We start from the raw sequence: 22553 nt of genomic DNA, 5'->3' as shown, positions 1-22553 counted from the left end.
TCATGGACCCAAGCCAACACCTGACGGAAAGGCCGTGATTTGGGCTGCCTGAGGGGGATGTAAGAAGAAAGGGACAGGAGACATTTAAGGTGTATACTTTGAGTAGGAAGAAGTGTCAAAACTGAAATACATTTCAGGGGAGGGGAGAAGCTTGACGTATCAGCTTACCTCATAGAATTTATGATTAGTGGCAAGAAGGTCAAAGCCAAAGAACACTACAAACAAATCATAATCATAATCATCATCATCATCATTATATAGTATATAAGATGATAACTATACCTAAACTGGATATTGATATTCAATGAATCCTATGATTTTTTTGGAATTTCCACCTGCCACCATCTTACCTTAGAAAGCCAAACTTCACTCTCTCTCTCTTCTCTGCAACAAAGGTGGTGAGCACTTCGAGGATCATCTCCTCTTCATAAACATCTCTCTCTAACTCATCTTCTTCTCTTCATATGGATTCAGTCACTTTATCAGTCATACCTTCTTCATTTTACTTCATCAGATTATCAACTCAGAATCCCAAGTCCTCTTTTTTACTCTGTCCTCACAAAGATAACAAATTCAAGGTCTTCAAATCTTCTCAGCCTACCCATTTTCCAAACTCTTTTTCTACTCTAAATTCTAAATCCAGAAACCCCAGTTCTTCAATTTCATGTTCGGCCACCACAACTGAAACTCCTTCAACAACATCTGAAGACTCTGCTCTATGCAAGCTCAAACGCCTTGTATCTGAATTTGAATCTTTATCTGAACCCATTGATCGAGTTAAACTTCTTCTACATTATGCAACACTAATTCCTCCATTCGACGATTCCGAACGTGTTAATTGTAATCGTGTAAATGGTTGTACAACTGAGGTCTGGTTGGTAGTGAAAATGGATGAATTTGGGAGAATGAAGTTTAGAGCAGATAGTGATTCAGAGATAAGTAAAGGGTTCAGTTCATGTTTGATTTGGATTCTTGATGGAGCTTTTCCTCATGAAGTATTGAAATTGAAAACAGAGGATTTAGTTGGGATTAATGTTGGTTTAATTGGTAAAGCTCATTCGAGAGTTAATACTTGGCAGAATGTTTTGATCAGTATGCAGATGAGAACTAAATCTCTTGTTCAAGAGAGAGAAAGAAATTCAAATTTTAATCATCTTTCATCTTCTATTATCAATTCAAATGATTGTAAATGACTCATGCTGACTCCTTTGATTTTGACTTGTTTGTGTCTTAACTTCGTTTAGTCAAAAGTACAATAGTCATTTCAAAATATTTCAGATGATTGAGTGATACTTTAGATTTATGTTACGTGAGATTTGAATGGACGTAAATTTCAACAAAAAAAAAAGAATAGACCTAAAGTCACCGTGGGACGTGGGTTAGCTACTCAGACGACTCAGACGCTTGAGTTAGACAAAAATCAATCTTGGAGTCATCCCTAGTCAGGCTATTTGGAAGAGGTGCAAACTCAAACCTAAAAATGTTAGAAGATACTTTTGTATGTTTCAGTAAGTAAGACCATAACTCTGCTCGAAGAAGTAAAGAGTATTCAGAGAAGGCGTGAATATAGAGAGACGAGAGATTGTACGATAACCAGTATAAATTATTGTTTCTTTCTGTAATGAAAAACCATTGTAATACAGAATGAATCCAACTATGTACAGATTGTGAAAGAAAGGTGGACTAACATTGACTAACAAAATACTAATGGGTGTTAATATTTAACAAACTCAAATCCACTAAACAACCATGAATTTGAATCAACTCCAAAAAGAAAGTGAAAAACAAATTGCTCCAATATTCTTCTTTAGTCCATTCATCTTTCTATATTCAATTACAGTCCCTCTCTTCTCTCTAGATCTCAACTGCCAGTCGTCCCAATAAGAACAGTAGTTGCAACAGCAACAACTCCTCCAAGAAACCCTATCAAAACACTTCTCAACACATTTGCCTTCTCCTCTTCCGGCGTCGGAATCTCATCTTCCGGCTTCGGAATCTCCTCCTCTTCCGGCATTGGCGGTGCCGATGGTATTACCAAATTGTATATTCCAGATCCTTCACTAGTAACCCTTTGATCATCAAAAACAGATCCTGACTGTTCTTCTTGTACCATCTTCTTCATCATCATCATTTCATGATTTTCAACTGGAATTCCAGTAACACAACTATTACCAGACGATGATGAATAAACCCTAGAATTATACTCAATTCTTGAAACCACTTTCAACAAACCCTTGGCCCTTCCCGACGGTCTCCAAATCTGTAAATTGAATGTCTTATCGGTGGTGGCGTAACGTATCTCAGAAAGTAACAAACTTGCAGATCCGATTACCTTTTGATGGTGAATCGGAGATGATCTAGATAATAATTGGATAGTTAAGTGTGAATTAGGGTTTTCAAGTAATTGGAATGGTAATGGGAAAGTAAGTTGAGAATTGTAAACAGGATTTGGGGAGGAACTAGTTAGGGTTTTAGTTTGTAGTTTGAGAGATGGATCGATCCAAATGACTGCAAATGTCTTCATCTTGCCTAGAAATCTCGTGTCCTTTAATCCTTCTGCGTATAGAACTGTCAATTTCAGAATTGCCTCATGTTGATGATGAAGATCGTCCGCCATTTCTGTCATCTTCTAAGACTGGATTTTTACTTGCCTTTTCTCAGGGGTTTATTGGTTTTTTTTCCCCTTTGTTTGTGAGGGCAAGAGTTTGGCTACTAATCCACCACAAATGCTATTTGGCCCGAAAATAAAGACCGACTACATCGTGAAAGATGGAGCGGCCATTCTCATGGATGAGGGTATTTTTCTCTCACATTGTCGAGCCCAATGGAAGTCGGTCAAATTAACTTTTTGTGTTGTAGTCGGTCTCCATTTTCGGACCAAATAGTATTCAATCGCTATGAAATAGACGAGATATCTTTTTGGGTTATTTTGCGAAAGGGTCGTACATAAGTACCAGGTTTTGAGAGAGAGAGAGAGAAGTAACCGTTTTTTTGAGAGAGAGAGAAATTTAGATCTTGTTATTTTCGGAGGAAGATTTCTTCCTCCGGATCTTCCTCTTTTTTAGTTTGTATCTTCCTCTTTTATATGTCCATATTACTCAAGAAATGAAGATTTGGAGGTTACCCTTTTGTTTTGGTTTGATCTTTTTCTTCTCTCTGTGTCAAAAATCCACTTATGCTGAGACAAAGTCTTATGTTGTGAATATGGGTGGATTATCACACGGACCGGATGTTACTTCGGTTGATCTTGAAAGAGTGACAGAGTCTCAATATCAATTCTTAGGTTCATTCTTAGGAAACGATGAGAAGGCCAGAGAAGCAATGTTTTACTCGTATCCGTGATCGATTAATGGGTTTGCTGCAAACCTTGATGAGGAAGAAGCAAAACAAATTTCAAGGATCCAAAGGAAGGGGGTGGTGCGGTGGTGGTGGTGGTGGTGATGGTGGTGGTGGTGTGGCGACAGCGGCGGTTATCCGGTAACGGCGACGGTTCTCCGGCAACAAAGCGATGGTTTTTAGTTTTTTTTCAATTATTTTTGTCGGATCTTTAGGATCCTTTTGTCAGATCTTTAGGGTCTCTTTTCTCGGATCTTTAGGATCCCAATAGTGTCTGTGTCTAGTCCAATTTCTCCCCCTTTAGGAGGGTTTTGCATTTACAGGTATGTAAGTAGCTTGACGCACCTCCGACAGAGAGAAATAACTTTTATAATCCTTGTATCATTGTGATTTTATCACTATTAATGGATATGTATCCCTTGGATTCCAAAAAAAAAAAAAAAAGTACCAGGTTTTGTGAAAGGGGCATGACCATTTATTATTTTGCGAAAGGGTCGTGGACTATTATTGACCGTTAAATAAATGTTAGATTTAACTTTCGCATTGCATAAACAGTTAATTCATTAAGTAGATGTAACGACGTTAACCCAAGTGAATCTGAAAGTACCTATTCAGTTTTGGAACGAAGAAATATATTAAATTCATCTTCTTCCCTTTTTCTTTCTTCAACCTTCGATTTTCATCAGAGATTTTTAGGCGGATCATTTTGTTTGATCTAATAGTTTAAAAGAAATTCAAAATTACGTTAATAGAAGCAGCTAGCAAATTTTGAAAAATTAATATTTTCACGGTGAATGTTATAATTTTTCACTTTTGTGAATCTAGTGTAGTTATATTAATGGTGTTAAAACTTTTAAACAATATAGCTAGAATAAACGGTGTCAAAAACTTAACTGGTCAATACTAGTCCACGATCCCTTCGCAAAATAATAAACAGTCATGTCCCTTTCACAAAACTTGGTACTTGTGTACGACCCTTTCGCAAAATAACCCTATCTTTTTCTTGAAACAAATAGAATAAAGGTCTAGTTAGCATAAATAATGATTTTTCCATTTCTTCTTGCATTTGTAAAATGTCTTGCATTTGTAAAATGTCGTGCTGGGAAATATCGTATTTATAAACAAACATCTAAATAAAATGATATTTTATAATGTGTTACGAAAAAAAATCGGAATATTTATAAAGATAAAAAAAAAATATGTTTGTTTCGATCAAGAGAGAAACAATTTTTTTAAAAACTTTAAATTCAAAGGCTTTTTAAAGGTTGTCCAAGTATTACTATAAATAGACAAACGAAATTCGACCTTAAAGGTTAAAATTCCACAAAAAGCTTGAAATCTTGATTAGAAGTTGTTTACACGAATCTTCTTTCAAAATTCAAAAGCATACGATTTTTCGAAATGCAGGTTTGAATGTCTAAGCAATTAAATATAATTTCAAAAGTCAAAATTTTATTGCAAAATAAAGGAACTTGATCAGAAAGTCATTTTACATGAACGATATGAATTTCGTGCAATTTTGAGATTAGTCGAAGTTTCCTTCAAAATTCAAAAGTTATAATTCACTATTTTTTCAATGAGGGTTTGAATGCTTACGAAATAGAATTCATTCTTAAATCTTAAAATTTCATGGTGAAGAAATGAAATTTGCCCGGATAGTCATTTTTCCTAAGCAATCCGATGTGCAATTCTGAGATTGACAAAACTTCTTTCAAGATTTAAAAGGTCGCATGAATTTCTTCAAAATGTGGTCTTGAAGGTGTAAAAAATAAAATTCGTCTTTGGAAGTAAAAAATTCTATGGCGACTAGAGTTTTAGTTAGAACGCCGATCGAATTTATTGAGCTACTTGTTTTCGCTCCCACGAATAATCCTCGTATAAACTACAAAGAATTCGATTTTGTTTTTCGAAGTCAGGCAACTTAAATATAACGCATCCCCTTTTAGCCCATTAAAAGTTCTAGATAATTTAATTTAATTTAATTCAATTTCTTCCAACATTTCATCTCCAACTTTTTTTACTGTATGGATTATTATAAACAAATTTTTAAAATTCATGGCATATTTTCACATTATTTTTTAACAAGCAACGACAACTACCAAAGTTTATCAAGTCAACTATGAACACTTATATCTACAACTTTTCAGGAAAAATTCATTGCACAACTAATTGCAATTAGTAATTTCTTTTATGAATCATAGTGTAAGCATGTTCGGAGAGAAAAGTGAAGCGAAAATCCTGTCATATTTTCTTCAAATCAATGAAATTATTAAAATTTAGTTTCCCACGAAACTGGGTAGTTAACGTATAAATAGTTGATTTTTAGCCCCATAAGATGACTTAAAGGTCTTGTTTATATGACCTATAGGGATTTCAACAAAAAACTAAAAAATATATGATCTATAGGGTCCAAAATATTTTCAAGGATGATAATATTATTTATTCTATTCATGATAAAAAAATCGTGAGCTTCCATGTACTCTAATGCTTAGTATTCGACCAAAATAACACAAAAATCAAATTGTCCTCGAAAACGCAAGTATAGCTCGTCGGTACTCTTGTTAATCAACTTGTTAATCAATACTCTTGTAATGTCAGGCCAAAATATAATTTGTTGCAACCAACTTAATCATGTGTTGTCAACAGTTTATAGTAAGTCATGTGTTGTCAACCATTTATAATAAGTTAGTGCAAAACATAATGCGTTGTCAACCGTTTATAATAAGTCGAAATAAAAAGCAATTTGTTGTAAGCAACTAAATCATGTTTCTCACCTAAAGACGAATATATATAAAAGGGTGGAAAGGGAATTAGAGAAAAATTGGGCTGCCTTGAAATAAGAAACAACACAAAGTTCTGTGTTTGAAGAGGTAATTTTTAGAAAATTAGTGTTCTTTAATTTATTTTGGGTTACTTCTCTAATAGCCCCAAACTTTGTGACCGGTTTCCTGCCTACCCCTACTTTATCAAAAATACTTAGATGACTCCCTTTTTCAGATTCCGTTATAACACCGTTAACAAGTCATCACCTCTCTCTCATCCAACTCATCGCCTATCTCTGCAACCTCATCTTATCGCCACTTCATCATCTTCACCGGTGACACAAATTAGCCCCTTGGATTTACTGAACGGTTGAGATTAATTCTAGCTTTAATCCACGTTCAATTTGGGAGAGAGGGAAACCCAAAGAAAACGGGAATCTGACTGGAAATTAAGGAAACCTATGAGAAATAGTACTATTTATCTTTTCCATATTTTTGTTGGACTATAAATATGATAGAAGGTAATTCAAATCAATATACAAATCACTATTGATTATCAAGAAAGAGAGATTAGATTGGAAGTTTCTCAATGGCTACTTCTTCTTCAGGTAATATATTTCTCATCTTCTTATTCTACACTTTACTTTGCTTTTAGGGTTTCTAGTACTTGAATGGTTCATGCATGGTTTTCTATTAGCTTGTTTTCTTTAGAAATATGTGAATAAGGAAACAAGAAAAACCAGGCATTAATTATATACTCCAAGCAGAAATCCCCATGTTTTTTTATGATTCCGATCCATTAAACACACCAGACTAGATATGGTATAGAGTCGGCCTAGTTTTCTTATTTTCTAGCATTAATTACTCGGAAAGAAACATACTAACTTATTTATGGGCCGGATTTGCAGTGTCGTTTAAGTCGAGGGAAGATCACCTAAAGCAGCAAGATTTGGAAGAAGCACGAAAAGCAGGGCTTGCACCGCCCGAAGTTGACAAATATGGAAACGAAATCAACCCTCACATTCCCAAGTATATGTCAGTTGCACCTTGGTATCTCAATGCCGACGGACCTACTTTGAATCATCAAAGGAAACAGAAACAAGTACTGAATAAACACCAAAATAATTGGTATGATAGGGGTGCGAAAATCTATCAGGCCGACAAGTACAGGAAAGGTGCGTGCGAAAACTGTGGTGCAATGACACATAATGTCAAGTCCTGTAAGGAAAGGCCTCGAAAATTGGGGGTGAAACGGACTAATAAGCATATTGCTCCTGACTAGAAGATAGAATCGTTCGACCTCGATTATGATGGGAAGCGAGATAGATGGAACGGGTTTGATGCTTCCAGATATAGTCGTGTTATTGCGACATATGAAGCTAGGGATGAAGCCAAAATTTCTAAAAGAACACCATTTAAGGAAACTCGAGAAAAGAAACAACAAGAACAATGAGACTGAGGTTAGTGAAGAGGACGACGACGAAGATGACTTGAAAGTTGATGAAGCTAAGGTGGAAGAGAGCAAACAGATGGACTTTGCGAAAATTGAGAAGCGTGTAAGAACAACCGGTGGTGGAAGCACAGGAACTGTTAGAAATTTGAGGATTCGAGAAGATACGGCTAAGTACTTGTTGAATTTGGATCTAAGTTCAGCTCACTATGATCCTAAAACTCGTTCTATGCGCGAAGATCCTCTGCCAGATAGCAGTCCTAACGAAAAATTCTATGGAGGGGATAATCAGTATAGAAATAGTGGACAAGCTTTAGAGTTCAAACAACTCAATGTTCACGCGTGGGAAGCTTTCGAAAAGGGTCAAGATATTCACACACAGGCAGTCCCTTCACAAGCAGAATTTCTCATAAAAAACTATAGACTTATCAAGGAGAAGATGAAGACCGAAAAGGAAAGCAAAATCGTGGACAAGTATGGGAATGCAGCTTCGAAAGAAGAACTCCCAAGAGAGCTTCTCCTAGGACAGAGCGAGAAACAGGTCGAATATGATCGTGCTGGTAGAATCGTTATGGGCCATATGACAATGCTTCCGAGGAGCAAATACAAAGAAGATATCTTTGTCAATAACCATACGACAGTCTGGGGTTCATGGCGGAGAGAGAACATATGGGGGTACAATTGCTGTAAGCAAATTATTAGAAACAGCTATTGCACAGGTGCTGCTGGAATTGAAGCAGTAACAGATCTTATGAGAGCGAATATTACTCGTAAAGAGAAAATCGAAGAAAAACCTGCAGAAAAAACAGAGAAAAGGGTTGCTACCTGGGGAACTGATGCGCCTGAAAACCTAATTCTTGATAAGAAAAGGCTGAATGAAGCACTAAAGAAAGAGAATGAGGGAAAGAAAGAAGAGGGTGATGAAAGGAAAAGAAAATACAATGTTAGATGGGAAGATGAAGTTTCTGCAGAAGATATGGAAGCATATAGGATTAAGAAAGTTCATTTTGAAGACCCAATGAAGGATTTCTTGAACTAGTTGGTCTTGTTTAATAATAGTAAGCAATCTTGTATGAATCTTTTGGTCATCATTCTAATTGTTTCGAACAAGTTTTATAATCGGATGACATTCGTCTTCTCTTAACTTTTGTCCATATCGATTATGCTTAATATTTTGTTACTGATACTTAAGATGCTACATGTATAGACGACTAACACATCTATTTATGTATATTTCTAACATCAGAGAGTATGCTGCTCATGTGTCCCATACATGTTTTATAAGACGTGAAATGTCGATGTAAGACATTTGTACACTCTTTGCTACTCATATCTCCCATACCTCTTATGTAAGACGTGTAAGTGTCGTCGTCATACGTCTGTATATTTCTTTGCCCATTAGCGGTAGGACAGTTTAGATGGTTTATGTTTTAGCCCCACCCTTTGAAATTGGCTTGTCATCTAAAATACTCTCTCTCTTGTTAGTTTAGTCCACATGAATCTGACACCATATTTTGGATTTACCAACTAAAAAGATATAATAAATACAAAATAGATATAAAAAAAGTAATGAAATAAAATAATATATTCAGTCAAAAGAATTGGTTACTTGCAAAGAAAAGAGAGAAAGAAAGAGAGAAAGAGAAAGAAAAAGAAGAGAGAGAGAGAGAGAAGTGTTTGTTGGTGAATGGTGAGAAAAGGACTAAAGATGCTTTCTTCCAGTTGGAGAATTATTGAAGAAAATAAAACTGTAAGTTGAGCCAATCTGTGATGTCCCAATCATGCCCATTTATTCAATTCCAGCTGTATGTAGTTAACTTCCAAATCCTCTCCTCTCCCCATCACCCCACATGCTCCACACCTCATCTTCTCTCTTTTTCTCTCTCTAATCCCTTCTCTCTCTCTCTCTCCAATACTGCTGATGACGAAAAGTGTCAGAGAACAAGAAAAACGAGACATATGATAGGCAGATATCATGATGATTCTGATCTACTAAGCAATGAATCACAACGAACCACCACGTATGATTTCTGCCCAAAATTAACCTAGTTTTTCTTGTTCTGTAGCGTTAACTCCACCACCATTCGACCCATATGACACATTCATCATAATAAGTCATTCATTCAATCTTCCAAGCATAAAGAAACAAACAATACCCAAATGATCCATTTTCATCATGAATGTATTTATCTTTAACAGAAGTTGATCTAGGAGTTTGAATTGTCAATGGTGTTGAGGTATATGAAGATGTTGATGGTGGTGATAATGATGTTGATGATGTTAATCCTCCCATTGATGATGATGGTGATGAACTTGAACTTGGTTTAAATATAAATAATGCATGTCTTAATCCAGGACAAAATAACCAATCATGAACATCCCAATAAACTTCAACCCTAATTTTATTAACTGAAATTGATTCATTACCTCTAAACTTCCATTGAAGATGCTTCACTCTAATTGCTAAATTACCATCTACCCTTATCTCCATTTCTGGTTCTCCATTGTTCTTCCCTTCTTCTCCCCCATCTCCATTACCAAATCCTCCATTATTGCATTCAATTGAGATTTCATGAAGTTTTCCTCTCCCATGAAATCTAGCTCTAGCTGAAAACTTCTTCTTACCAAAAATATGTTCTTTTTTCGAAACCAGAGTTGGTTCGATAATTGCGGGTCTCGAACTAGATTTCTTATAAGCATCTCTTTTTCGATCACCAAGAACTAATACAGCTTCTTGTTCACAAACAACAACAACATAAAAATCTGATTTGGGTTCTGTTTCTCCATTAAATTTTGCAGTTCTAAGATCCCAAAATATTTCAACAGTTTTACCATCAACTTGAAACTTACTTGACCCTTGTTTTCTCCAAAAATGCCATGGTTTTACTTCAATCTTGAAATTGTATTGAAATTCACCTTCTGGTCCTTGAATTGAAACTGAAAGACCATGAAGTAATAAATTTTTGCACCATGAAACTGTTATTAATCGACATTGACCTGCTAATTTTGTTTGGTAAACTGAAATGAAAACACTCTGTCCTGATCTTGTAATGGTGGATGAATCACTACTACTAGTAGTATGTTTTTCAGTTATAGAAGAAGATGAAAAACAAGCAGGAATACCCATTGGTTCTTGCATCATTATTTTGATGAATTAAAACCTAATGGGTCTTGATTAAAATTCAAAACCCAAGTTCAGAGAGAGAGAGGAACAGAGGATGGATTGATTGAACTAGTTGGGGTTGGAATTATACTTGGAGAGAGAGAGAGTTTTAGAGAGAGAGAGAGAGAAGATACCCACCCCACCCCACCCCACCCACCAATACATACATAAGATCTACTCATAGATGCTGCCAGAGGAGTTGATCTTGGCAGCATATAATCAATAAGAGTGAAATACAAAAAAGAAATCAATTTTACCAACTGGCAATTACAAGGCAGATGAGTGAGAAAATGAGGAAGAATAAATAACAAGCAATCCTTTTCCTTTTTCTTTTTTATATTCAATAATATATCTCTAAGCTTTTCTAAAACTGTGAAACTCAAATTTTCTTTTAGAGGTTTTTGTGTGTGTGTGTGTGTGTGGAGACCAGCGGATCAGTCTGTAACATACAACCTTCTCACATGACACGTCTACATGAGGCTATAAGTTTAACCTGCAAGCCTGCGAGCGAGGAGTCCTCTATATGATACGACTATAGGTTGGTTGCCCCAACTGACACTTTTATGGGCAACTTTGATGGTGAAAGGCTTTGAATATGATCGATATCTACAAAAGAAATGACTTAACAAACTATTAATACGCATTTGTTCTGAAATATTGGATCGACCCATCTACTTATGTTTGTCATAGTCTTATAAAAGGAGATTATCAATGTAAGCGGTATATCATATTTTTCGATTTTGAGAGAGTCGTGGAGGTAGAGTGAGAGTGTTTCAGTGAGCTACAAATACTGTAATCTTGAAATATTTTTGTAATCTTGTTATTCATATATAGTGAAATCATCGTATCATAATTCGTCGTGTAGTAAGTCTTGCTAACGGAACCACTTAAATCTCTTCTGCAATTGTTTACTTTCGTTACTATTTTTCTTAGTTTGTTTCTTCTTCGTCATATGATAAGATTGTATAAACAGATGACACAAACCACAACACTCCTATCATTATCTTCTTTTCTCTTCTTCCTTTCCCATTAATTCTTTTTTTTGTCTCAAAGCAACTCTTTTATAAACAATTGGGTTTTGTTTGCTTATACTTCATTACTTTTCATACTAATCTTTATAATATCTTTGCCAAAGGTAACCCCTTTCTTTACCAGATTAAGAGCTTTTTCTAGAGAGAGAAACTGTAGCATGTGAGTGTGAAAATTAAACATAGGATAGGTTTTGTTGCTCAATGTGAGATATCTTAAAAAATTACCCATTTTTTTTACATATGTTGCAGAGAAGTGAAGAGTAAGCACTAGGAGGAATCTAGGGAGCTAGTCTGATTAACAAACTTTTAAAGTTATAAATTACATTATATGAAAACAGACAACACAATGCTAGCGCTTCTAGGTGTGTGCTCGGTCCGCGTGAAGTTAATTTACGTAGACATCTTATTAATGCATTCTGAACAAATGCTTGAACCCACCATACTTGCACAACGAAAGATTTCAACCACGAATAAGCCCGAGGGAATTGATTGCACCCGCAAGACGCGATAGATACCTATTTCGTAACAAATATATAGCAATACAACGAAGAAAAACAAATGAGATGTATAAACTTATATGAAAATGTAATAGTACTAGGTTACTAGGTAGGCCAATTATTGGAAGGGCTTGTTGTTATATGAATCCAGTATGAATATTAACAGACAGCTATGTTGTAACAATTATAATAAGTTGGAATACACACCAAGACAGTTCACTCTTACGATTGTGGTTCAATGTAACATATCATTCATTCTTCATTTTTAATAACTTATCAGAATTATTGCTTGTGATCGAATCAATGATTCTATTAGGACAAGTTTTGATTCCTCACCCATGTCCTATGACACCCTGCCGTCTTTTTTATTTTTCTATTGACATTTTTTTGCAGATCTAGTTATGTAGCCGTCAAGACGGTTTCAACTATGCTACATCTACGAAGAACAAGTGTTTTTGGGATTTTTTTTCCCGATCAAGACGGATTTGGAAGATATGTAAATCGAATCTTCCATTGTTTCGAGATATGAGATAGTACATCAAACTTTATAAGGGTAGCTTGCTCATTTTATGAACAAAATTAGAGTTACCCATATAAAATATTCAAGAGAAATACCAAATATAATGTAGAATTGTGACATGTCATAACATGATCTACTAGTGGACATATTATTTGGTCTTTCAGGCCATTCGACTGTTCTTTTCAGTATTTTAGATATTCGAAGGTGCATCTTTATAAATTTTAATAATGAATAATGAAATGATTCAAAAGAATCAAATTCGAAGGCAAGGTAACACCAGTGCCCCGACAGTGGCCAGTGGCTAGTCTTTTGGATTCCATGAGTTGACGCCCCTAGTCACGTCGTCTGACTGAGCTATAGGCTACTCCAGACCTAACCAAGCCAAGTTAAACGGCAGTTGGTTGGCCCAGCCTGATCTGACCCTCCTTGTTGGTTCCGCAACCGAACTAGAGCAAAGCCCCGCCACTTTGAGGCTTCCAAAGTAATCTCCGTGACATTCAACATTTTAGGTGAGAAAGTCTTGGGCTCTCCCTAGTTTCTTTACGCAGGTCCGGGACAACTTTCGTTATCGGCTATCCTTCATTATCGGCTATCCTTCATTAAATAAAAACTTTTTCTTTTTGGTTTATTTCTCCTCACCCTCCGTTGGTGGGAACAACGGATTGGGTTTAGGGGAAAACCGTAAGTTCGTGTAGGGGTGGGACTTTGGCCCGTAGCCTGGTACCCGCCCATGCCCCCCGCGTCCGAAAGGTCAGTGGACGTCCGGTGACCGAGCCAGTCAAAACTTGCCACCAATATATGTTTAGTGGACGGACGCGGACAAGGGGGCGTAACCGGTGTACCTTCTGAGTCCGCCCGCTTAGGTTGTTCGTTTACCCGTCTGTAATACCCGCCGACAGTAAATATGAACCATTAACTGTTTAGAGTAAGATGATAGTGTTAGATTAGATTAAGCTATGACATATAACCCTCGAAATCAGAAAAAGTTCAACCCTTTTCTTTCCTCTTCTCTTCGACTCTCTTCCAGTCATGTCTCTTCTGGTTTTCAATGTGAAATGCTAACCCTTAATCATAATCGATGCTTCCCACTCTTTTGATTTTTCTCTGAGAAGCTTCTTTCTAATTGACGATCCTTTATCTCGGTGTTTTTAATTTTGTTGTTATTGTTAAGTGTTAACTAAGTTAATGAACTTGGTGACTTTATTTTGACAAATTACGATGTATACTCGGTGCTTGCCCGATCGGTGTCCGGCTAAAAAAAAAACCGAAATGTCTGTTCTTTTTGTCTGATTGCCCAAACTGACAAGTTTTAGTTGTGTCCGTTCCGCGCGGACTGGATGGATAGTTGTCCGTGGACTGCCCCGTCCGGACTGTTGAATAACCAGGGACACCTAATAAAACTTCCCAAGTATAAGAAGTCGTTTCAAACCTTCTCCAATTCTTTTTCAAGTGAAAGTAGGTGGCTCTCCCAAGGCTCAAGCTCGGCAACTGGTAAGTCTACCTTCTCTCTCTCTCTCTCTCTAAGCTTGTTTCATCATCTTCCCCAGCAGAAATTTTTTATATATCCAATCCATGCCCTTTTAGCAAAACCAGTTTCTTTTAGATTTCGGCCCAGAATAAAACAATGCCCATCAGATGTTCGTTGAAATGACTCAATGAAATTTGTTTTGTTGTAAATAAGTAAAAAAAATTGGGGCATTGTCGTCCGAAAATTATGTTCTCTGACACGGCCAAATAAGTTGTCACTTGGTAGCAATAGTTAGGGTTTTACATCTTTTTCATAACGAAATCCCCAACTAGGGTTTCTCCCAAACTCCATTTACAAATGATCATTTTGATATTTTTGATCAATACCCCTTACTAGTTTCTTGGCAATCATCTGACCAATTAGGGTTTTCTTTTTTGTATCTTCTGCTTGCAGTGTTCTTTTTTTTTTTTGGCAGAGATGCAATCACTTTGTAGAAGCATTCGTAGTGTTCAAAGCCAGCTGACGAAGATTGTTCTTACTGATTCATCTAAACAAATCTCCGGTGTTCGTGGGTTTATTGCCGCTTCTTCTCCTATCAGATCAGTATGTTCTATTTCATTGGTTTTTTACAAGTATTTTGAATTAATCTTATATAGATTTATGAATAAAAAACTGGTGATGATCAACGAAGCTATGTTTAGATTCCATGCTAATGAAAGTTTCATTATTTTTATCAAATTCATACGGATTGCTATGAATTTCGGTATGCCTCAAAATGTAAGGATTTAGGAATGAGGGTTTAGAATGGAATTGCATTGTAAGCAACTGATGCATAAATCCTTAACTTTATTTGAAGCATGACCAAAAAAGTTAATGGGTATGTAAAATATTTTAACTTATTAATAGATTAATTTAGATGTGTTTAACCACACAAACTACCTATTTATGCTTGTTTGACCTCAATCCTCTTCATCCAGTGGCGATTGGCCACAAATGATTTTATAAAAGAGAAGGTTAGTTTCATCAACGGGAATGAGGGGTTGTTATTTTAGGTACTGACATATGATCTATTGGGACTAACCTCTTTATGCTATTCAAGTAGAAAATGTTAAATGTAAGAGAAATACTGTGTTGGTTGTTTAGATCCATATAGTTACGCCTCTTGGGAGTTGGGAAGTTTCTTTAGTCATGGTTAAGCATGTTGAGAAAGAGTGAAAAGTTTGAAACTAGTTTTTGATATGTGCCTTTGTGTTTTTTTTCCCCAAAATGTATGCTTTTGCTGACTCTAATATCTCTCTCTCTGACGAGTCAATGACATTTCATTTGGATTGGTACGGGTGTATGAGATAGCTATTGTAGTTGCCCATATCTGTTCTTTTATCCTAACAAGTGTAGGAAAAGCAAATTAAGGCATTATGTGATAACCATCTGACCATCTCTATTAGCATTTATGAAACAACTAAGTAGAAGGATTCGTATGGTTAAATTTCTATTAGGAGCTCTACATGCATGGTTTAACTATTGTATGGGCTGTGACAAGTTCAGTAAGTAAATGAAGAATATGTAGGAATTAGATTCGAAGTTAGGATCTTGGAAGATTCATAGTGTGGACTGTGGAATGTGGATGTGGAAGTATCATCAAGCACTAAAGATGCCTCTTTTCGAATGTTCACGTCTTCACGATGTATCATACTCGTATATTTTATACAAATAAGTTATATAGAGGGGTAATTATATTTTCTCTTTATAAATAAATCTAAGGTCTTACGGAGATTTTTTATATGCTTGATAAATCTGCAGCTCGTTTTAGGTTGACAGTCGTAAAATAATAGTATCTATGTGATTGTTTTATTACATAGATCAGAATGTTCAACCTCTAGTATGATAATCTTGATTTTTATTTGCAGCCAGCAGATTCATCAACATATCAAGATAATGATAAATCCTCCATCTCACAGTTCTATAAAAGCCTTGGAACTGTAGTCCCCAAATGGGGATCAACTGAGCCTGCTTTCTCCCGTAGGTCCATGACAACAATGGGGCTTCCTCAGGAACCTAATTCTCCTACTGCTTCTGTCACTGACGTAGCTCCACGCATCAAATTTAAGAGGCTCGATAAAACAGCCAAACACATAATGCAGGCACGTATGTCCTTTCTCGTAGTTTCTAGAATATTTAATCACCGTTGAGAGTGTTTTAACATCCTAGTGTTACATACATTTTACAGATTCTGGATAAAGAAGCAGTAGAGGGGGTGAGAGAGCAGAGAGAAATTCCCGATATAAGGCCTGGTTATATTGTCCAACTCAAAGTGGTAAGAGAGGCTTTATACGTTTAATCAGATTTAAAAATTTATGTTTCCCTTTCTGGTCTTACCTATGATATGAACAGGAAGTTCCCGAGAATAAACGTCGAGTTTCAACTATGAAAGGAATCGTAATTGCAAGAAGGAATGCTGGTTTAAATTCAACATTTAGGATAAGGAGATTGGTCGCTGGTGTCGGTGTGGAGTCCGTCTTTCCTCTGTAAGTAAACATGAACTTTTCTTAATTCAGTGAGATATTCTGATCGTTACTGTGAAAGCATCATCATTATAAACCTCGGGTATTTCTGATTACAGGTACTCTCCAAATATCAAGGAGATGAAGGTGATTGACAAGAAGAAAGTAAGGAGGGCAAAGCTTTACTATCTCAGAGACAAAATGAATGCACTCAAGAAACATTGATCATAGATATAAGTTACATTTTCGAAACGTCGAAGACCGAAAGATGCTTCAGGGAGTTGCTCCGTGATAAAGGTCATGATTAATCGATACTTTGTGAAATTTGCATTTGCATATGCAACAGCTTTCTTTGAGTGTAATGAGAACTAGAAAAAAGGCAGTCTCAGTTACAGATCCCTTCTGTGAGAATTTTTCTTTGGCCCTAATTTTGGTGGTTTTTTTACTCAGTTTAGTACTCTGTAAAATTCCTGCACATTTTGAACCCTTCTGCTTTTAGTTAGATGGTACGAGAACTCAATAAAACTAGTCATGAATCATGTTAATTGGAAGAACAATTTTGTTCTTGCTGATTCTACGCTTGATGTTTTCTTCTCGAGAGACGACCTTCGGGGGGCATTGAAACAATGTCGGAGAAAAAGGCTGGTGGATCCAGGCTGGTATTCCGACCTCGATGTGTGCCTTCTTTGCTGGCATGTTATCTTTTAAGTTCCTGACTTAGTGAGTTTTTGGGTTAACATTTTGCAATTAAGTTATAACCTTGGGGGCGTATAGTGGGAGCGGCGGCCCTACCTCTTTCTACAGACTCAACCAAAACACTTGAACAGACCAAGCGGGGCAGCGGGCTATCCTGGTATGTGCTGGACCACTATATTTTCCTTGCTGCTGACCCAACCCATGTGTGTAGGTGGAGGAGGCGAGGTGCTTACTTCAAATGCTCTAGTCATTTGACCATGTCGTGCCGTGTCAGTGACCAAATGATAAAAGTCTAAGCCACAACTCACCCGATAATAGCCATGGCAGAAGCAGCACCCGATAATAGCAATGGCAGAAGCGGCACCCGATAATAGCCAGGGCTCGGTGTAGCCGTGTAGGTTAGGGTAGTGAGAAAGGTCAGCAACCATTGGAGGGAAAAAGTGAAGAAAGTATGTGAAGACAACAACCAACCAATGGGGTGGGAAGGAAGGAATTCAGGATCTGCACTAAAATACATGTAGTAGGAGGAGGAGAGTAATTAATTTAGGGAAAAGCTGACGACGACGACTTTGAGTAAGAGTAAAAGCCTTTTGTATTTAAAACTGAACCGTTTTCCATCTTCAATTCCCACCTCACCAACACAACCACATGCTACATAGAGAGAGAGATAGAGAGAGAGAGAGAGAGAGTAGTGAAGATGATAAGACCACAGAAAATGTATACAAATGTTGGATCCAAAATTAAATCAAGGACTAAGAATTTCTCAGAGAGATCATATATGTAAATCTAGAGAAAAGTAACCTTCAAATCAAACGGTTGATATCAATTCTCTTCCGAGTCGACTTTGACTTTCAGTTGTCTGATAAATGAAAATGGGTTTGTTTAATTAATGATAGTATTTCTTTTATAAGTATCTAAAGATTTTATAATTATATGACTTGTGAATGACCCTCCTAGAATTGCTAATAAAATACCACCCCCCCATAATTTATGACACTTCCGGATTCCTCTCTCTCTCTCTCTCTCTCTCTCTCTCTCTCTCTCTTGTTGCTAGAGAATTCCCATACCTTTTTTTTTTTTACTTTCTATAGCTGAAACCCATGATCACTCTATCCTTTCTCTCTCTAAAATCTCTTTCTCTCTCTCTTGAACAATGGGGTAGTACCTTGAAAATTTAGTGGTTGTTGTAATAGGAGGAGGAGGAGGAGGAGGAATTCATTGGATCTGCAGCTAAATTAGATTGATTCAACCAACCACTCTTGTCTCTCATTGAAGTTATATACTTTTCAATCTAAAATCAACAATAACAAAGAGGATGATGGCAAATGAAACTGAAAAAGAAGATTCAGATTCAGAGTTTGTCGAAATTGATCCAACTAATCGATATGGTCGGGTTAGTATAAATTTATTCACTTCAACTTAATCTCTCTCTAAATCTAATCAATAGTTCTTAATTCATAATACCCAACATTTCTTTTGTCTTCTTACTTTGTTTTTAGTACTTGTTTAATTAGTAATTAGATTGTTTGATTAGTATTACTAATTACAATAATATCTTCTTCTTAACCTTATTATGTTATACTATAGTTTTGGATTTACTTGTTTCTTTTTATTTTGCAGTATAAAGAAGTACTAGGAAAGGGGGCATTCAAAACAGTGTGTGTACCCTTTCTACCCATCCTTTTTAGGGTTATTTCGAAATCCTGCATTTTTCACTTTTTCCATCTTGATTCAAAGCTATTAGTTTATACATGTTTTTTATTCGTCTTTCATTTTTCAGATATAAAGCGTTTGACGAGTTAGAAGGTATCGAAGTAGCATGGAATCAAATTAAAGTAGCTGATGTATTGCGTAATTCAGAAGATTTAGAGCGTCTTTACTCTGAAGTTCATTTGTTGAAGACTCTTAAACATAAACATATAATAAAGTTTTATAATTCATGGGTTGATACTAAACATGATAAAATCAACTTTATCACCGAGATTTTCACGTCCGGAACATTACGCCAGTAAGTTATCGATCGTGGGTTTTCATTTTCATTTTTCTTTTACTATTGTTAAGTAGTTCTCTATTTTGGGTTGTTTATAATACTTATAAGATTGTGTGATTCTTTTTGTTTTTTAGGTATAGAAAGAAACATAAACATGTAGATTTAAGAGCATTGAAGAATTGGTCAAGACAGATATTGGAGGGTCTTTTATATCTTCATAGTCATGACCCACCTGTTATACATAGAGATTTGAAGTGTGATAATATTTTTGTTAATGGAAATCAAGGGGAAGTCAAAATTGGTGATCTTGGACTTGCTGCAATTCTTAGGAAAACTCATTCAGCTCACAGTGTCATTGGTAAGTTACTATCTCTTGATTCTGATTATATTCCGAAACTACTCGTACGAACAAAAACTACTCGTGCGAACAAGATGCCCGATCTAGGTCTGGACACTGATTCAGTAGCTGATGTGCGGAGTTGCTACCTCTTTAATATGTACGAGGAAAAAAGATGAGACGAATAAACTGTCTGATTGCTAGTGACATAATGTTTTCGCCGAGGTTGGGCATCTGATTTAGGTACATAAAATATAGGATAGCTGCTCTGAAAACAAATATGTAGCTAATGGAGGTAAACATAATTTTTACTTGAGCAGGAACTCCAGAGTTCATGGCACCAGAGCTTTACGAAGAGGAATATGACGAGCTTGTCGATATCTATGCATTCGGAATGTGCTTGTTGGAGTTAGTAACCTTCGAGTACCCATACGTAGAATGCGCTAATGCAGCTCAAATATACAAAAAAGTGATATCGGTAAGAATCTCTAATTTTTAGTATATCATTTGCTACAGAATCTCACAACGGGCCATTTTGGCCTATTTAGTAGGCACATAAGGCCTAATACGACCATTTTAGTTATATAGTATCTGTAAGAGCCGATATATAGGACATCTCGAAGTTTATAACATAGTAATAGGTTCTATATGCCGTCTCAGTTCTTGGTTTTGTGTAGGGAAAAAGGCCTGCATCATTTGAAAAGGTGAAAGATCATGGAGTCAAAGTGTTCATAGAGAAATGTATAGCAGATGCCTCTACGAGATTATCTGCTCGAGAGCTGTTAGAAGATCCCTTTCTCCAGTTAGATGGAGAGAATGAAAGTATAGGACGTTCATTACGATCAAATACCAGTCATTCAGGTAAATTGAATCATTTTATTCAGTTGTTCAGATAGCTTCGAGCTCGTTTTTCGTCACATAATGACATAGAAAATGCAGCTCTTAGCAGAATAAGCACTGGTTCTTCAAGTTCTAAGGAAGACAGACATGAAACAAGTCGAGATTTCATCATAGAAGGTGAAATGAAAGACATCAAAACTATATTTTTGAAACTAAGGATTGCAGATCAGACAGGTTTGCAGACTCTCTTGATTTTGATTTTCAATTCATACTGACAGATTTGTCTGAGGAATTTCATCTAATGATTTCTTGTGAAATATACAGGTCATGTTCGAAACATCCATTTCCCATTCGATATTGAGGTGGACACGGCAATAAGTGTCGCTGCGGAAATGGTTACCGAGTTGGACTTGACAGATCATGATGTTACTACTATTGCTTCTATGATTGATTCAGAAATAAAGTCACATATTCCAGAGTGGACATCTAGAAGAACTACAAGAGAGAGTTCACGCGGAAGTGTTTCGATTTCTAGAAGTAAATCTGAAAACAAAGATGAGCAATCTAAGTTGGGAAATAATTTTGAACCTCCTTCGGGTGGTTTGGTTCTTGAACGATTTCCATCAGGTCGGAAGTATTGGTCCGACTCCCCCAAAAGTCAAGGATCCCCTCTGAGGCACACTCTCTCGAACTTGTCTGCTCCTGTGGATTCAGCTCTAAACCCTAGTTGTTTAGGTGAAGATGATCAGTTATCTCCAAGTAAGCATCAAAGTGGAGAAGATCATCAAAATGTCACTGCTTCTTCCAATCAACTAGAAGAGTCCGCAACTTCAATTCCTAGAATCGATGAAGATGAAGAACTTCGTGACTCGAATGTGCATCTTGAAGGAGAGGAAACCCGATCTTCTGATGACATTAGTAAGAAACCGGAAGAAGTGTGTGATAATTACAAGGAAAAAATTGCAGATCAGGATTCCAATGCTTCTATGCTGTCAATGGATACAAATGAGGCAGAAGATGTTACAGTTTTCGCAGAGAAATTAAAGCATCTTTTGATAGAGCAGCAAAAGGAACTCAATGAACTAAAGCGAAAGCATGAATCAGACATTTCAGATCTTCTGAAAGGACTGCCATCGGAAATGCATCACAGGGTTTTCAGTATCTGCCACTTGAAAGTTCCTGATTATACAATAGGTTGTGAGGCTAATCTGTACTCTGGGCATCTTACAGATTCAGGCTCCTTGGAAGTGAAAAAAATGATGAATTCTCCAATCGACAACGATATTGACAAATCTTTAGTTCCGTCGAGTTCTAACAACTCTCTCCCTAAGCCTAAAAATGTAGCGGACTTGTTAAGGAATTTTAGCCTTCTCCGCATCATCGGGAAAGTCGGGAAGCAAGATTACGCAACTGAAAGTAAAGGTTTAAGAGATAGGGCGAGTATATTGAAAGGTGATTCAGGATCTTCTTCCAGTAAGGGTATTGCTGTTGTTTTGGTAGATAGTGAAGCTCAACTATGACGACGCGCCAGCTGCCGTCTGCTCTGATATGTCTTCTTGAGTTTGGGACTTCCGTGCTAAGTGATAGGAGATATTGGACCATGTAATCATGGTGATATATCTATCATCTTTTTGGGTGCTGCAGATGAGCTGTTTACCTATCTGGACTCCTGTACACCTGGCAAAGGGTTCGGAACGTGAAAACATGCAAAGTTGTCCACAGAACCATGTATATTTTACACGTTATACTACATGTCATGAGGTTTGATTGCAGTTGTGAAGGTAGAGTAGAACAATAGTTTGAGCCCATAATTGGGTTAGTGTTAGTTTACTTGTTTTCGACAAGGCACATTGTTGACATAGTAGTAAGTAGTTCTCATCACAAGACAAGGTTGTAATTGGTTTATTGTTCAAATTTATGATTTTCCTTGCTCTCTCTCTCTCTCTCTCTCTCTCTCTCTCT

The 22553-nt window shown here is 36.6% G+C and overlaps 5 protein-coding genes and 1 pseudogene across 6 annotated transcripts; 4 read left to right on the top strand and 2 right to left on the bottom strand.

The window, feature by feature from the left end:
* Positions 1–243: 243 nt before the first annotated feature.
* SUFE2 (sulfur E2) lies at positions 244–1279 on the top strand. The gene has a single exon (XM_086664970.1). The coding sequence runs from the start codon at positions 465–467 to the stop codon at positions 1191–1193; it is 729 nt and encodes a 242-aa protein (XP_086521096.1). The 5' UTR covers positions 244–464; the 3' UTR covers positions 1194–1279.
* A 303-nt stretch (positions 1280–1582) lies between these two features.
* LOC147553354 (protein SRC2 homolog) lies at positions 1583–2817 on the bottom strand. The gene has a single exon (XM_086664969.1). It carries the CDS (start codon positions 2624–2626, stop codon positions 1862–1864), a length of 765 nt encoding a protein of 254 aa, XP_086521095.1. The 5' UTR covers positions 2627–2817; the 3' UTR covers positions 1583–1861.
* A 3444-nt stretch (positions 2818–6261) lies between these two features.
* LOC147553353 (pre-mRNA-splicing factor SLU7 pseudogene) lies at positions 6262–8692 on the top strand (annotated as a pseudogene). Its single transcript, XR_015237759.1, has 2 exons — positions 6262–6706; positions 7007–8692. The product of XR_015237759.1 is annotated as a pre-mRNA-splicing factor SLU7 pseudogene (transcript).
* A 423-nt stretch (positions 8693–9115) lies between these two features.
* Positions 9116–10993, bottom strand: LOC147553352 (uncharacterized). The gene has a single exon (XM_086672138.1). The coding sequence runs from the start codon at positions 10688–10690 to the stop codon at positions 9668–9670; it is 1023 nt and encodes a 340-aa protein (XP_086528264.1). The 5' UTR covers positions 10691–10993; the 3' UTR covers positions 9116–9667.
* A 2795-nt stretch (positions 10994–13788) lies between these two features.
* LOC147553351 (uncharacterized) lies at positions 13789–17279 on the top strand. The gene is made up of 6 exons (XM_086664967.1): positions 13789–14250; positions 14681–14830; positions 16135–16368; positions 16455–16541; positions 16619–16752; positions 16848–17279. Exons 2-6 carry the CDS (start codon positions 14705–14707, stop codon positions 16951–16953), a joined length of 687 nt encoding a protein of 228 aa, XP_086521093.1. The 5' UTR covers positions 13789–14250; positions 14681–14704; the 3' UTR covers positions 16954–17279.
* An 834-nt stretch (positions 17280–18113) lies between these two features.
* LOC147553350 (putative serine/threonine-protein kinase WNK3) lies at positions 18114–22526 on the top strand. Its single transcript, XM_086664961.1, has 8 exons — positions 18114–18817; positions 19045–19082; positions 19205–19432; positions 19549–19772; positions 20072–20229; positions 20429–20612; positions 20691–20825; positions 20916–22526. Exons 1-8 carry the CDS (start codon positions 18740–18742, stop codon positions 22109–22111), a joined length of 2241 nt encoding a protein of 746 aa, XP_086521087.1. The 5' UTR covers positions 18114–18739; the 3' UTR covers positions 22112–22526.
* The last annotated feature ends 27 nt before the right edge of the window (positions 22527–22553 follow it).

This window comes from Eschscholzia californica, unplaced genomic scaffold, assembly GCF_041429995.1.
Source record: "Eschscholzia californica isolate CP2 unplaced genomic scaffold, dmEscCali1.0.p SCAF_3, whole genome shotgun sequence".
In the NCBI taxonomy this organism is placed as follows: domain Eukaryota; kingdom Viridiplantae; phylum Streptophyta; class Magnoliopsida; order Ranunculales; family Papaveraceae; genus Eschscholzia; species Eschscholzia californica.
The sequence above is the reverse complement of the archived record's forward strand: the minus strand, read 5'-3'. Positions and strand labels throughout refer to the sequence as shown.